The 12,621-nt window shown below is 50.7% G+C and overlaps 1 protein-coding gene across 2 annotated transcripts; it reads right to left on the reverse strand.

Annotated features, from left to right (window-relative positions):
• Window positions 1-571: 571 nt before the first annotated feature.
• TXN2 (thioredoxin 2) lies at window positions 572-11,880 on the reverse strand. Of its 2 annotated transcripts, none has more exons than XM_036761577.1 (4): window positions 11,726-11,880; window positions 8,820-9,076; window positions 7,374-7,497; window positions 572-1,265 (listed from the first exon to the last, which is right to left on the reverse strand). In XM_036761577.1, exons 2-4 carry the CDS (start codon window positions 9,074-9,076, stop codon window positions 1,149-1,151), a joined length of 498 nt encoding a protein of 165 aa, XP_036617472.1. In that variant the 5' UTR covers window positions 11,726-11,880; the 3' UTR covers window positions 572-1,148. The 2 variants fall into 2 exon arrangements, with proteins under 2 accessions (XP_036617472.1, XP_036617473.1); XM_036761578.1 differs by having other exon boundaries at window positions 11,609-11,829.
• Between the last annotated feature and the right edge of the window lie 741 nt (window positions 11,881-12,621).

Here is a 12,621-nt window from a genome sequence, read left to right on the forward strand (position 1 = left end):
TGCAATGCGCAAATGAAGGGCTAAAAAAAGCCAGTTTGCCCCAGAAGGCCAGAAAGATCTCATTAGAGAACCTCCCATGGTGAGGAGGGGAAGGAATGGGGACCAACAAACCAAGAGAGAAAGCAAGGCCATGGATGGTGGGCTTGTCTCCCTTTAATTGAAAGGCCAGGGATGGGGAGGGGCAAAAGAAGAGGGGGGATGGTGCATATTTTTGTAAACAAGGTAGGAAACCAACCAGATAAGGAAAGAAAGGCTAGAGGCCAGTCCAAGAGAGGGTTAAAGTGGATCACTCAAAAAGGATGGAAGGTGTTTCTGCTGCTCAGCCCTAGTTTTATTTGTTTGATTTGTCCACAGTTAAAACTCCAGGTCATAAAACTAGAGGACTCCGAAGCTAAGGCAGGACTTTAGGGCTCTCCAGCCTAAAGAGCTTTACAGAGCTCCTCCCCTGGGGGGGGGGGGGGCAGCGAGCAGTGCCTGCTCTCATACTCCCTCAGACTTGGAAAGGGAAGGGGGAGTGAAGGAAGTCTTTCATAGAGGGTGTACCATGGGGTCTGTTCTTCACAGCAGGAGGTAGAAGTGATCAGTAAAGCTCTCTTTATTACAGACCTACAAAATGAGGGAATTTTACATACATATACATATGTATGTATAACTCTCTCTTCTTTTACAAAACAGCATCAGAGGAGAAAATGTGGCAAGTAGGTCAGGCACAGGGTCCCGGAGCCTCTGTGATAAAGCACAGGTACCAGACGACAAGAATAAAAATTTCACAGTCAAAACAGGGTGACCCCACTATTAAGTAGCCCTGTGCAGGCCCCTCTCCAGTCTCCTCTGGAGATGGCCACAACTGGGACCTAGGTTAGGGTGGGCTTGGTGGTGGGGATGGGAGGGGGGGGGGGTAGGGAATCAAGCATGGGAAGGTGAGAAAAACTCCAAGCCCCCATCCCCAGCCCTAACCCCCATGGTCATCAGCAGCAGCACCACTTCCCTAAAGACCAGTCCTCTGCAGTCAGATAACTGGGAAATGCTCTTGGTTCCCAAGTTTGGAGATGAAGAACCCCTTCCCCAGAAAGACATAGGATGGGCCAAGGGGGGGCTAGACAGGTAGGGACTGGAAAGGACTAGAGTTCTTCTAGGAGGGCCCCAGCTCAGCAGCCAATCAGCTTCTTGAGGAAAGCCTCCAGCTGGTCTTCATCTTTGATGCCCACAAACTTGTCCACCACATCCCCATTCTTGATAGCCAGCACAGTTGGCACAGCAGAAACCTGGAAGGGGTAGGAGCAAGGGGGATAAAGGAGATGACATTACTTAGAGGCCAGAAAATACCTGCTGATTACTAGTCTGGGGGGCTGAGAGGTCTGTGGGGTGGAGAGTGCTGGGGTTCTCTAGGACAGCAATGTTCAAGGCTACCACCAGAGCTGGAACAAAATGAGGTCCTTTCCTTGGGGAAGTGCCACTGGGACAAGAACATCCCAGAGCTCTGGGGTTCCCCAATGGAAAAATATTTTCCATTCAAGCTCCCAGGATTTACCCTTCCCCCTGAAAAACCACATACTGACTCATCACCCAGTGGTTTGGCCCAAGGCAGAGCAGAGATGAAAATAACTACCACTACAAAAAATAGCTGTAGAATGGGTGAATGGGAAGAGAGAATGCAGAGGGGGCTGAAAGACCTCGGTGCAGTGCTGGACTGAGTTGTCTTGCTGTTCTATAGGCACAGAGAAAAAGGCATTATGATGTGAGGTCAGATAGGCAGCAGGTACAACTCATCACTGTGCACCAAAACAGAGGCACTAGAATCTAAAGCTGGCTGAGAAATTCATGGAAAAGTCTTCCCAAATCCTGGGTATTAGAGGAGGGAATGGAGAGGAAAGGCAATAGAGAAAGGACTTAGAAAAAGAGGCCCAGATGAGCCAGGCAAGGTTTTCATTAAGACTATCTCGTCACAGACAACTATCCTTGGAGGTGGCATGGCCCAGAGCCCTGTACTTGGAGGAAGCCTGACTCTGAGGTCTCCATAGGACCCTATGTAAGTCCCCACTCCTCCCTGAGCTTCAGCTGACTCATCTACACAATGGGGACAAGACGGTCACCTCTTACCTCACTAGGTTGTTATGAAGATCCACTGAAATAATGCCTCCAAAGCCCTTTGTCAGAGGTGATGTGCTATGCATTCACAAGCTATTATGTGCAGTGGGTGCAAAGGAAGCAGACTAGTGAAAACACCTTAGAAGGCAGACCCTCAGGTGAATGCTGCCCTCCAAAATCATCTGCTAGACCAGTGGTGTGTAGTCTCTGGTGTGTCCTAGGCCCTTGGGCAGTCAGGCTAGGTGCCCGGGGATCCCTGCTCAGAATCCTGGCAGAGGTGTGCAAAGGAAACCACTGATACTGAGCTAATCATCCAAATCTTTCAAAGTCAGGTTCATGGAGCCCAGGGACTATATGGATTTTATCTTTGTATACAGCCAGTGTCTAGTACAAGACTGTCTTTCACAAAGTGGGCATTTTAATGTTTAGCAAATGAATGAAAAGATGTCAAGTGTGAGGAGGCTGTGTGATCACTTCATTAAGGTGACATAGGCAGCTGATGAACTGCCTGTACAAATCAGCCTCTTTTCTGATCCAGCTCTGTCATCAGCTGGATTCCCACTCTTCCCAACAAACCTGGCTGTGTGACATCTAGCAGTCCCCCAAAAGGAAAAGATTGGAGCCCAATGAGAGTATTCCAAAGAAAGTGCTTCAGGCATAAGAGCGTGCTCCTTACAGAGGAGTCCCCAAACTGAACGATGGGAGCCCTGGCAGGATGAGGGAAAAACTCATTTCTGTGCCTAAATTCCAACACGTTCATTCAACATCACCTCAATGTCACTGTCATTGGTGCAGTTTTATCAAAAACCCCAGTACAAGGTGTGTTTGGCTGGCAAAGTTTTCAGACTTTTCATGCTCCATAATACATTTGTGAGGCACCTGAATGACAGCACATGGCCTGTCTGCTGGGGCAGAAAGACACCCCAAGCAGCGATCACCTGATCACCCAGGAAAGGCAGGGGCCTTGAGCCTACTCTTTGGCTGGGCCGACTTTTGCCTAATCCTCTAAAACACGGCTAACTCTACTCCTTGCACATTAACTGAAAGCAATCATAAAATGCAGAGGCGGTGGCTGAGACTAGCCAAGTGTCACAGGAGTACAAAGGCTCTGAAGGCCCAGGCTGGTGTTGGTGATCCTCAGCTCCCCCCAACCCCACCCCTTTGTTGTTTCCATTCTAGGCTTCATGGAGCTCTCCCAGGCACATGATTGGGTGGGTGGGCACTTAAAGTGCCAAGAAGCCTGCATGTGCCCCACCCCTCTTCCCTTCACAACCAAAGACCAAAAAAGGCTGCAGATGCTGATTGGGGAGATGTGTGTGGGGCTTGGTTCTCAGTAGGCCCTGCTTCACTGGGTTGTTCTTGGGTGCCCTCTAGTGGTAGTCTGAGGCAGCCAATGACCTCCCCGCCCCCAAGTTGCTCCTGGAGCAGGGACCACAAGGACTGAAGACCCTTGAGAGTCCCTCCAATGAGGAGATCCTGTGATTTACAGTCAAACATATGAGGATGCTGACCACCTCCAGGGTATCCAGAAGATGATCGCACACTGTAGTTAAGGCAGGGGCCTTGGGGGCAGGAGCTGGGGTCCTGGGGATGGCCCTGCGCCTTAATCATGGTATGATCTCTCTTCTTAGGGCTTGGTTTCTTACATGTAAAATGAGGAGGCTTGGCTACCTGGAGCTCAGATTCTGCGTTCTAAGGCCCCAGGAATATGGGACTGGTCACTGGAAGAGGCCACTTAGTGTGACCTCCTTGTTGTACAGCCAGTAACCAGCACAAGTGGGAATCAAACCCAGGACCTCCTGACTCCAAATCAAGAGCTCTTTCCATCTCTTAACAGTCTATATTCTAATCTAGGCCTTGAGCTGGTCATTTCCCGGTTTGCTGGCATCTAAGGAAAAACTGACTGGATACAAATCCAACAATCTGCTGTCACTCAGGTGGGAAAGCTCTGGCCTGAAATGCCACCTGGGGATGCTGGCAGAACCCAATCGTTCACACTCCCCCTGGGCACTGAGATCACTTAACAGACCAAGGCTTGACTAACTGCAAGACAGGAGACCACTGAGCCTGGAGGAAGAAGATGTGAATTCAAATCCCAGCTTCTTCCATGCGCTTACAGTGACCCTGACCCAGTCAATCAGTTTCCTTATCCAAGCAATCAAAACCATTCTTCAGACTGCCTACTTCACAGCTGATATGCATTATGGGATAGCATATTTGCTCTCTAAACTGTAAAGTGATGAAATTTCAGTCACTATCACTCTACACAGCCCTTAATGAGGCTTCCTTTGCACCAGATTCAGGGGTCAGCACTGTCCCACCACCCCAGGCAGAGAGCTCTAACTGTAGCCTTGCAGGGCTCACCTACCCATCCCAAGAGTCCTTTAGTACAGACCCAAGCTGAGAGCCAAATTAGCACAAGTAACATAGAGGTGGCATCTGACTGAAAGCAAGGTCTGAGATCAACATGGGGTCCCTGCTGAGTAAGGAGTGGGAAGTGGAACACAAGGAAATTTCATGTCTTTTCCAAATGAACAGCTCCATGCATTTTATCAACCCCCATGGAACAGAAGGGTTCTTAGGAATTACTACAGCTTGAGAAAAGGCCAGTCCCCTGCAATTCCACCTCTGTTCTCTCTCGTACTTGATGCTCTCCGCTGGGAGGAGAGAAGCCAGTGCTGGGGACCATTCCTAGGCCTTTTAAAAAGCAGCTGCAGCCCCCTTATCCCTGTGTGGGCCTCGCCCCACTCAGGATGGTCCCCAGGCTTCCACCATAGGTTCCTCTGCAGGCTTGGACTCCGCTCTGGGTAAGGGGCAGACCAGGGAGACGCACCCAATAACTGCACATCTGGCTCATGTTCCCTAGACCCAGAGGGACAAGAGAAACAGAGGCATCATGGTGTAATGGAGAGAGGAGTAAGAGAAACCCAGCATCAAGCTCTGGTGGGCAACCCTGGGCAAGTCCTTCACCTCCCTGAGGCCTCAAGTTTCCTCTTCTGGAAAATGGGACCAATCCCTGTGCTATCTCCAACCCAAGATTGTGATGACAAATGTTCTTGGGACTCTTAAGGGGTTTGATGAGTATGAGCCAGTTAGATCTGTCTTCCAAGTAGAGGAGGAGCAGAGGTTTTCTATGGTCACAATACAAACTTCAGGAAAAGCTGCGACAATCCGAGCCAGCACCATAGCCTAGCCTGGCCTTGTGGGGAGAGGGCTCAGAAGTCCCGTCTCAGCACGCACTGGCTGTGTGAGCCTGGGCAGTCCCCAGGCCTCAGTGCCCCAGACACTCTCTAACACTCATAGTCAGAGCTGAGCTGCCAGCTAGTCTTGGTGAAGGTAGTCTGCACACCTAGTATTCCCTACATGGACATCACAAGTCCTGATTATTCACGAAAAAACAGGGGGCAAGGGTGCGGCCACTGGGAGATTTCTCTTTTCTGATGATCTATGATGAGAAACATAGGGCTCTGGATCAACCCTTTTAAGCCAATCCTAAGTAGTTAGTCTATGCTGCGTAAGAGGAAGGCTTTGAACCGCTCCAAGCTTGAAGGTAAGGAGATCTAGGAATGATCAGGATCCGAATTCTGCCCCCATCCGGGGATCTCTCTGTTTCTATCTCTGGCTGGCCAGCAGCCACAACAAAGTCCTGCTGAGTTGGGAAAGGCAATTTCACCAACTCCAAAACCAAGTGAGGTAGGGGGAGAGGGCAAAGCGCAGGACAACAGGAATAACAAAGAGAAAAGAAGCTGCTGCTTTATTCAGAGAAAACCTGAGAAAGGGGCTGTTTCTGGAAGCAAGCAACACTTGAGGGATGTGGGCTATGTGTAGTCAGGACAGCCTGGAGCCTGGGGGGCACGCTGAAACACAACACAAAGAATGTACACACATTCCAAAGCTCGGAGGGGGTCTCTCTCCCCTCTGCTCCCCCCCCTGGGGAATCTGCTGAGGATTGTGAAATCTCCAGTTGGGCAGCTGGCCAGGGCTACATCAATCGTGGGGGCAGGGAAATGGGCTTTGGTCTCTGAGAACAAATGAATGTGTCTGAGGATATGGGGGGACAGGAGGAATCTAGGAGAGTATGAGAAAATGCACCTAAATCCCAGAAATCAAGGAACTCTGTTTAACATGCTTATCTTGCATGTCAGACTGGCCTCAGAGGGCGGAACCAGGAGCAATGGGCAGTTACGGGAAAGGCTGATTTCAGTTCAGCTGAAAGAAAACCTTCCTAATGACCAGAAATGAACTCACATCTAAGAGGCTTCTTTGAATAGTAGAGTTTTCCTCCATAAGGTCAGGAAGAAATTGGGGTGACCAGTTCTCAGAGATGGGGTGCAATGGACAGTCAGTCTTGGAGCTGGGAAGACCTGGACTGTGCTTGGGCAAGTGGCTTAAGCTGTGAATTCTGACTCTCTAAGACTGTAAATCTCAGAGAAGATGCCAACCCACATTGGCAGAGGGCTAGGGTTCTTTAGTCCTTACTTCTTCCAATGCCAAAATCCCATGATTTTCAGAAAGCTTTGGGTCTGTGAGCTGAGATTCACCTTCTCATTTCACCAGGAAGAGGGGAGAGAAAAAATGGAGCAGGGGAGGGGGAAAGGAGTCCAGAAGGATCCTTCTGTTGGATGTGGGATCTCGGCCATCTGCCCTGAACAAAGCACCAGGCTGAAGCTCGGGGACTCAGCTCCTCTGGCTTGCTGCTGCCCCCTGTACTGATCACTGCCCCAGGCCTGCCCAGTGGAGACACACAGACTGTCATGGTGTAGCTCCCCCAGGACTCTGAGGCTCCTTGGCTGTGCAGGGGGACAATGGTCATTGCTGCTCCAGGGAGGTATTTGGGGAAATGTATCTCTGGGGATCAGTGAACACTCTTTACAAAATGATACAACATTTTGTTCAAAACAGCGGTAGGAGGAGTGAGTGGTGTGTGTGCTCTTCATCCCGACCCTTCCAAGGAAGCCCTGAAACACCTGAGAAGGGCATCCTTCTGAGGGAAGGTCAGGACAGAGGGACACACCAGAGGATCTCAGATTTAGGCCAGCTTATCTACTTCCTCCCTTCTCAGAGAAGCTTTAGGCCTTCAGAAGGGTTGGCACAGTGGCCCTGATGCCTAAAGCAAGAATACTGGGAACATGAAGTACTCTAAGTGGTCTTTCTGTCCAGTGCAGGGATATGTGGGGAGGAGGATGAAGCTACAGACTACCCAACACCATCCTGTGGTTCAGGGGAGCAGGAGGGTCTCTGTGTGTTTGGGTTCCAGGGCCACTGCTGACACCCCTGTATCATACCTCATACTCAATGGCGAGGTCTGTGTTGTCGTCAATGTCCACCTTGGCCATCAGCACCTTCCCCTCCTGCTTTGCCACCATTTTCTCTAACCGGGGCCCCAAGATCTTGCAGGGGCCACACCACCTCAAGAAGGGGAGGAAAGGAAGCATCTCTGTCAGACATGGCTGGTCTCACTCTCCCTGCTTCTGTTGCTCCAAAGGAGGGTTCTGTGGGGACTAGGGGCAGGCAGGCTTATTGGGATGTGATGGGGATGAAAAATAAAAATTATCCAAAAAACCTTTAAAAAAGAGGTGTCTAAAGTGAGATAAGGAAAATCTAGTAACTCAAGTCTTAGCTTCAAAGAATTCTCAGTATATCTCTATTTAAATACATCTTCCTTATAAGAGAATGTTTGTCCTTCTGGGAAGCAGCATCAGAACTGTGAGCCCTGGCTGAATATTAACAGGAAAGGTACCTGGGTTGACTGTGGGAAGGTGACAACACAGCCTTGACCTCTGATCGTGAATGAACAGGGCTCCTTTCTCAGTTTACCCCAGCACCACAAGGGAGGCTCAGTTCAGTTGGTGAGCATGAAGGTGGCACAAGATGTATGAAAAAGGAAGTGGTGCTGTGGTCTAGGAGCTTTACATTCACCATCCCTGGCAGTGGCCTGGGGAGGCAGAGGAGGAGGGGCAAAGTCCTGTTACCAAACACAACCCTTTCTTAGGGGGATGGCTTATGAATCAATCACAGCTTGTGCAAACCACTGCCCCATCACCAAGCACTCATCAAGCCCTTGGATTCAGGGATTTCAATCAAAGAACCATTAGAGCCCAATCCAGAAAATACTGTCTCCTTGGACAAATGAGGAAAAGAGGCAGAAAATAAAACATAACAAGAACAAGCCAAGTGTCTGGCAGAGATGAAGAACTCAGGAGGCCTCCCAGGTTCTAAATCATGAGCACCTCCAATTCTAACACTTTCCTCACTAAGAGGGGTCTAATAAACCCCCCCTCAGTTGACTGTAGCCAGGTCAATTTACGTGGCCCCAAGGATCATAAAGAAATTAGGCCAGGCTTCAAAGGGAGGCTGGGGGGTGCTTTAAACTCAAAAAGCAACAATCGAACACACAACAACAGCACTGGTAACCAATATCTTGCTGAGAACTTTTCCATTTAGAGTCAAACCACTGGGAAGGCATGATAAATTTTCAGAGGCCTTTCCCAGTTTTGGAAAGCAACAACTTAAAAATGTGGAAAGCTTATCTGTGAGGTTATTAAACTGCCAGGAGGCCAAATACTGCCCTCTAATGGTACTTTGGACACACTTTTTAAACCACATTTATTCAAACTGAGCATAATTCTAAAAACTATTCCAGAGGTGGGGCCCTGGAAACATGGCAGAATTCATGGGACAATGAACTTAGCACTTACAGACCCTACCCTGTGCATATGCCCGATACTCACTGTGCATGGAAATCCACAACTACTGGTGTCTCACTGTTGACAACTCTGTCCTGAAAGTCAGGCCCATCCTGGACGTTAAAGGTAACGTTGGAGATCTTGGTGGTAGAGAATGTCCGGGCCAGACTGGGTGCAGCAGCGGGTCTACGAGGGCTGCCCTGGGCTAGAAGCTCAGGAGGAAGAGGTGCCCGGTGACACTGAGGGAGCTTCCTGGAGAAGACGGGGGCCAGGAATCTCCTGAGGACCATACGCTGAGCCATCTACATGGATGAAAAATGGAGAGAATGGGAATTTGTGAAGGCAGTCAAGTGAGGCAAAACAAGGCTGCCAAGAACAACAAAGGGAAACAGAGGGGAAACCTATTGGAGGGGTCCAAATATAAGGCAGGGGGATGCCCAAAGAGAAGAGGGAAAGGGAAAAAAGGATGAATAACAGAAGGGAAGATGAAGGGATAAGCAGAAGGAAGACGGAAATCAGAAGGCAAAGGAAAACAAGGTGTAAGGAAGAACTAAGGTGCGGTCTGGGCTGAAGTTCTAGCTTCAGCATGCCCTAGCTGCACGACCTTGGGCAAACTTTGCTTCTCTGTAGAATGAGGGGGCCACTAGGATTCTGAGGTCCCTCTGAGAGGGAGAGCTCAGCTCCAAAAATCCAGAGATTTGCCAGGTGGCTCCTATGCATCAGCTCTGCTGGGCCTAGAGACAACATACTCAGCAGCTTCCTTTGAGGAGCTTAGTCTCCTGGAAGGGTGCAAGGGAAGGCAAACCTCACAAATGGACAAAGGAGAAATTCATACAAAGTGCTCGCATCATCTAGTCCAACCTCCTTTGGTACAGCCAAGGACACCGCAGGCCAGATTGAGAAATACCTGACCTGAGTCAGATAATCAACTTGTCCACCAGCATTTATGTAGCACGTACTATGTGCCAGACCCTGTTAGAGGAGAAGAGCAGGAAGAAGTGCAAGGGAATTTACATTCTAAAGGGGATACAAGTAACATAAAGTTAACAGACCCAAGCATGTACAGAGTTGTTAAATACAGAGCAGTGGGGGGAGGAGGGCATCAGCAGCTCCAGGAGCAGGAAAGGCTTCATGCAGAAGATGAGGCTTGAGCTCTGTCCCCAGTGGAGGAGTGTGTGAGGTTGGGAGGTGAGGAAGGCCCATGGGGCCATGAGGAAGGCATGGGGGGAGGAGATGGGACAGAGAGAAGGCCGGGCCCATCTAGCCGGCATGGCTATAGTACTTTAAGGTTTGATCCTCACAGTAACCCTGGAAGGGAGGTGCTCTAATTATCACCCCCATTCTACAGTTAGGGAAACTGAGGCAAACAGAGATAAGTGATGGCCAGGATCACGGAGCTGGAAAGTGTTCTCCTAACTCCAAGTCTGGCCCTACCCACTATAACAAATGAGGCTGGAACCAAGCTACCCTGGGATTTAGAAGCTAAAGGGTTTTTATAGTCTATCTTCGGGGCAATCAAAAGACACTAGAGAGGCTGAGTAGAGAATCGTGGTCAGATTTATGCTTAAGAAAAGTTACTTTGGCAGCTGTGTGTAGGATAAACTGGAGGGGTGAGACTGGAGGCAGGGAGACCAGTTGGGAGTCTGCTGCAATGATCCAGGCCAGAGAGGGATGAAGGCTTGAGCTAAGGTGGTAGCAGTGTGAGTAGGGAGAAGGGGCCAGATGGGAGAGACGCTTTAGAGGCTAAAATAGCAAGATACAGCACTCAGTTATACAGGTTGTAGATCTAAACACAGATGTTCTGCCTCCAACACAAGGACACTTCCCCCTTTGCCAAGTCAAGTAACAGAGCTTGAGAACCATGTGTAAATCCTGGCTCTTCCTTCTGAGGCAAGTCATTTATGGAGGGCTCAGGGAGGAAAGCTGAAAGTGAAGATTCCATCCGGTTTCTAAGCTCCCTTGACCTCCACATGCATGAAGGCATCCCCGTGTAGCAGGTGATCTGAACCTGGGATCCATGAACTGGTCTTTAAAAAAATATTTTTATAGCTATTTCGATTTATTGGGCTTCCTTTGTAATCCTATGTACTTTATCAATTATTATGGGATTTAAAACGAGAAGAAACTTGAGAGGTCATCTAGGTCAACCCTTTCTTTTCACAGATGTGGAAACTGAGGCCCAAATAGCTATGACTTGATTGAAGATACACAGTATCGAAGTCATTTACAAGGCACTTACTACGTGTAAATCACCATATTAAACCCTGGGGATGAGAATCACAAAGATGAAACATTTCCTACCCTCAAGGAGCTTCCATTCTACCAGGGAGAAACCATGGTCAACAGGCAGGAAATTGGAGGAGGGCGAGAGTGATGGAGGCTAGGAAGGCCTTCTGGTGGAAGGGGGCACCTGACCTGGGCCCTGAAGGAAGCTAAGGGAGGATTCTAAGGGATCAGGAGGAAGAGCATTCCAGGTTTGGGGAGTCAAGGTAGGCAAAAGCGCAGAGGGAGGAGACGGGCAGTTTGGCCACATTGTAGGGCATGAAAACGGGTGAGAGTCACTTAAGTCCAGAAGGTCCTGGAGGGCAGGGGCTAGTTAGTAAATAATAAATGTTTCTGAATTGATTAGTTTGTCACCTCCAGCGCCCAACACGTGCAGGATCAAAGCTTGTTGGGTAACGGGGAGTGCAGGCAGGGGCCACACTAGGCACAGCCTTGAATGCCGAGCTCAGGAATTTGCATCCAGCGGACGCGGGGAAGAAGGGGAAGCCGCGACAGATACGTGAGCAGGGGAGAGCGTGACCCTGGGGACGGGAGAACAAGAGTTCGGGGACCTGAGTTTCGGGGCCGGGGGGGATCGCGGGGCCCTGCGAGGGGGCAGCCGGGGAGGGCGGAGACGGGAGGACGCCGGACGCCGCCCGCCCCGGGGATTCCCCACGCGCGCCTCCTACCTCCCTGCGGCGCGAGCGCGACCACGAGCCCGAGCGAGCGGGGGTACCCGGGCCGTCCTGCCCTCTCCTCTACCGCCGCCTCCACCTCCGCCTCCGCCCCCTGCGGCCCGGCCCGGCCCTGCCCGCCCGTCAAGGGCACGGCGATCGTCACTTCCGTTCTGGGGGTCGGAATGACGTCACTTCCTGCAGCTGCCTCCCACAGAGGGGAGGGGAAAGGAGGATAGCGCGAGCGGAGGGGGCGGGGCCTGGCGCTGCATGCGCACAACGTAGGAAGTGTCGCTACCGTTAGGCCCGGAAGTGGGTGGGATGAGCCAGCGAGGGGACGTTAACGCCCCGCAGGCGTGACGAGCAGCCGCCTGCGCCCTGGTCCTCTCAGTGTCGCCATTTGTCACATGAGGGGGTGGGGCCGGGAGGCCGACCCCGACGTTAGAGCAGGCTGTACGACCTTGGCGGTACCCTCGTCCTCCATCAGCCTTAGTTTCCCTATCTGCAAAATGGGAGGGTTGGTCTCGAGCACCTTAGGAGGCGCATCCGGCTACCCCCGCCCCAGAGAAGCCCGGGAGAACCCGCAGCTTAGAGCTGGGGGAGGATTTGGCTATTAAAGCCCTTCCCAACCTGCCCCCCTCCAATTAGCGCCCTGCGATCGTCAGCCACCCCGCTGACGTCAATCGATTAATCAATAGCCATTGATTAAGCGCTTCCTGTGTGCCCGGCCCGGTGCTGAGCTCAGGGAAGCCAAAAGGGGCAGAAGACAGTCCCTGCCCTCGGGGAGCTCACTGTCTAATAGGGAGATAAGCAAATAAATATGTGTAAACATGCTATGGACATGATAAATATGGAATAATTAATAGAAGGAAAGCACTGGAATTAAGAAGCGTCAGGAAGTGTTCCTGTAG

Source organism: Trichosurus vulpecula, chromosome 5 (assembly GCF_011100635.1).
Source record: "Trichosurus vulpecula isolate mTriVul1 chromosome 5, mTriVul1.pri, whole genome shotgun sequence".
NCBI lineage: Eukaryota > Metazoa > Chordata > Mammalia > Diprotodontia > Phalangeridae > Trichosurus > Trichosurus vulpecula.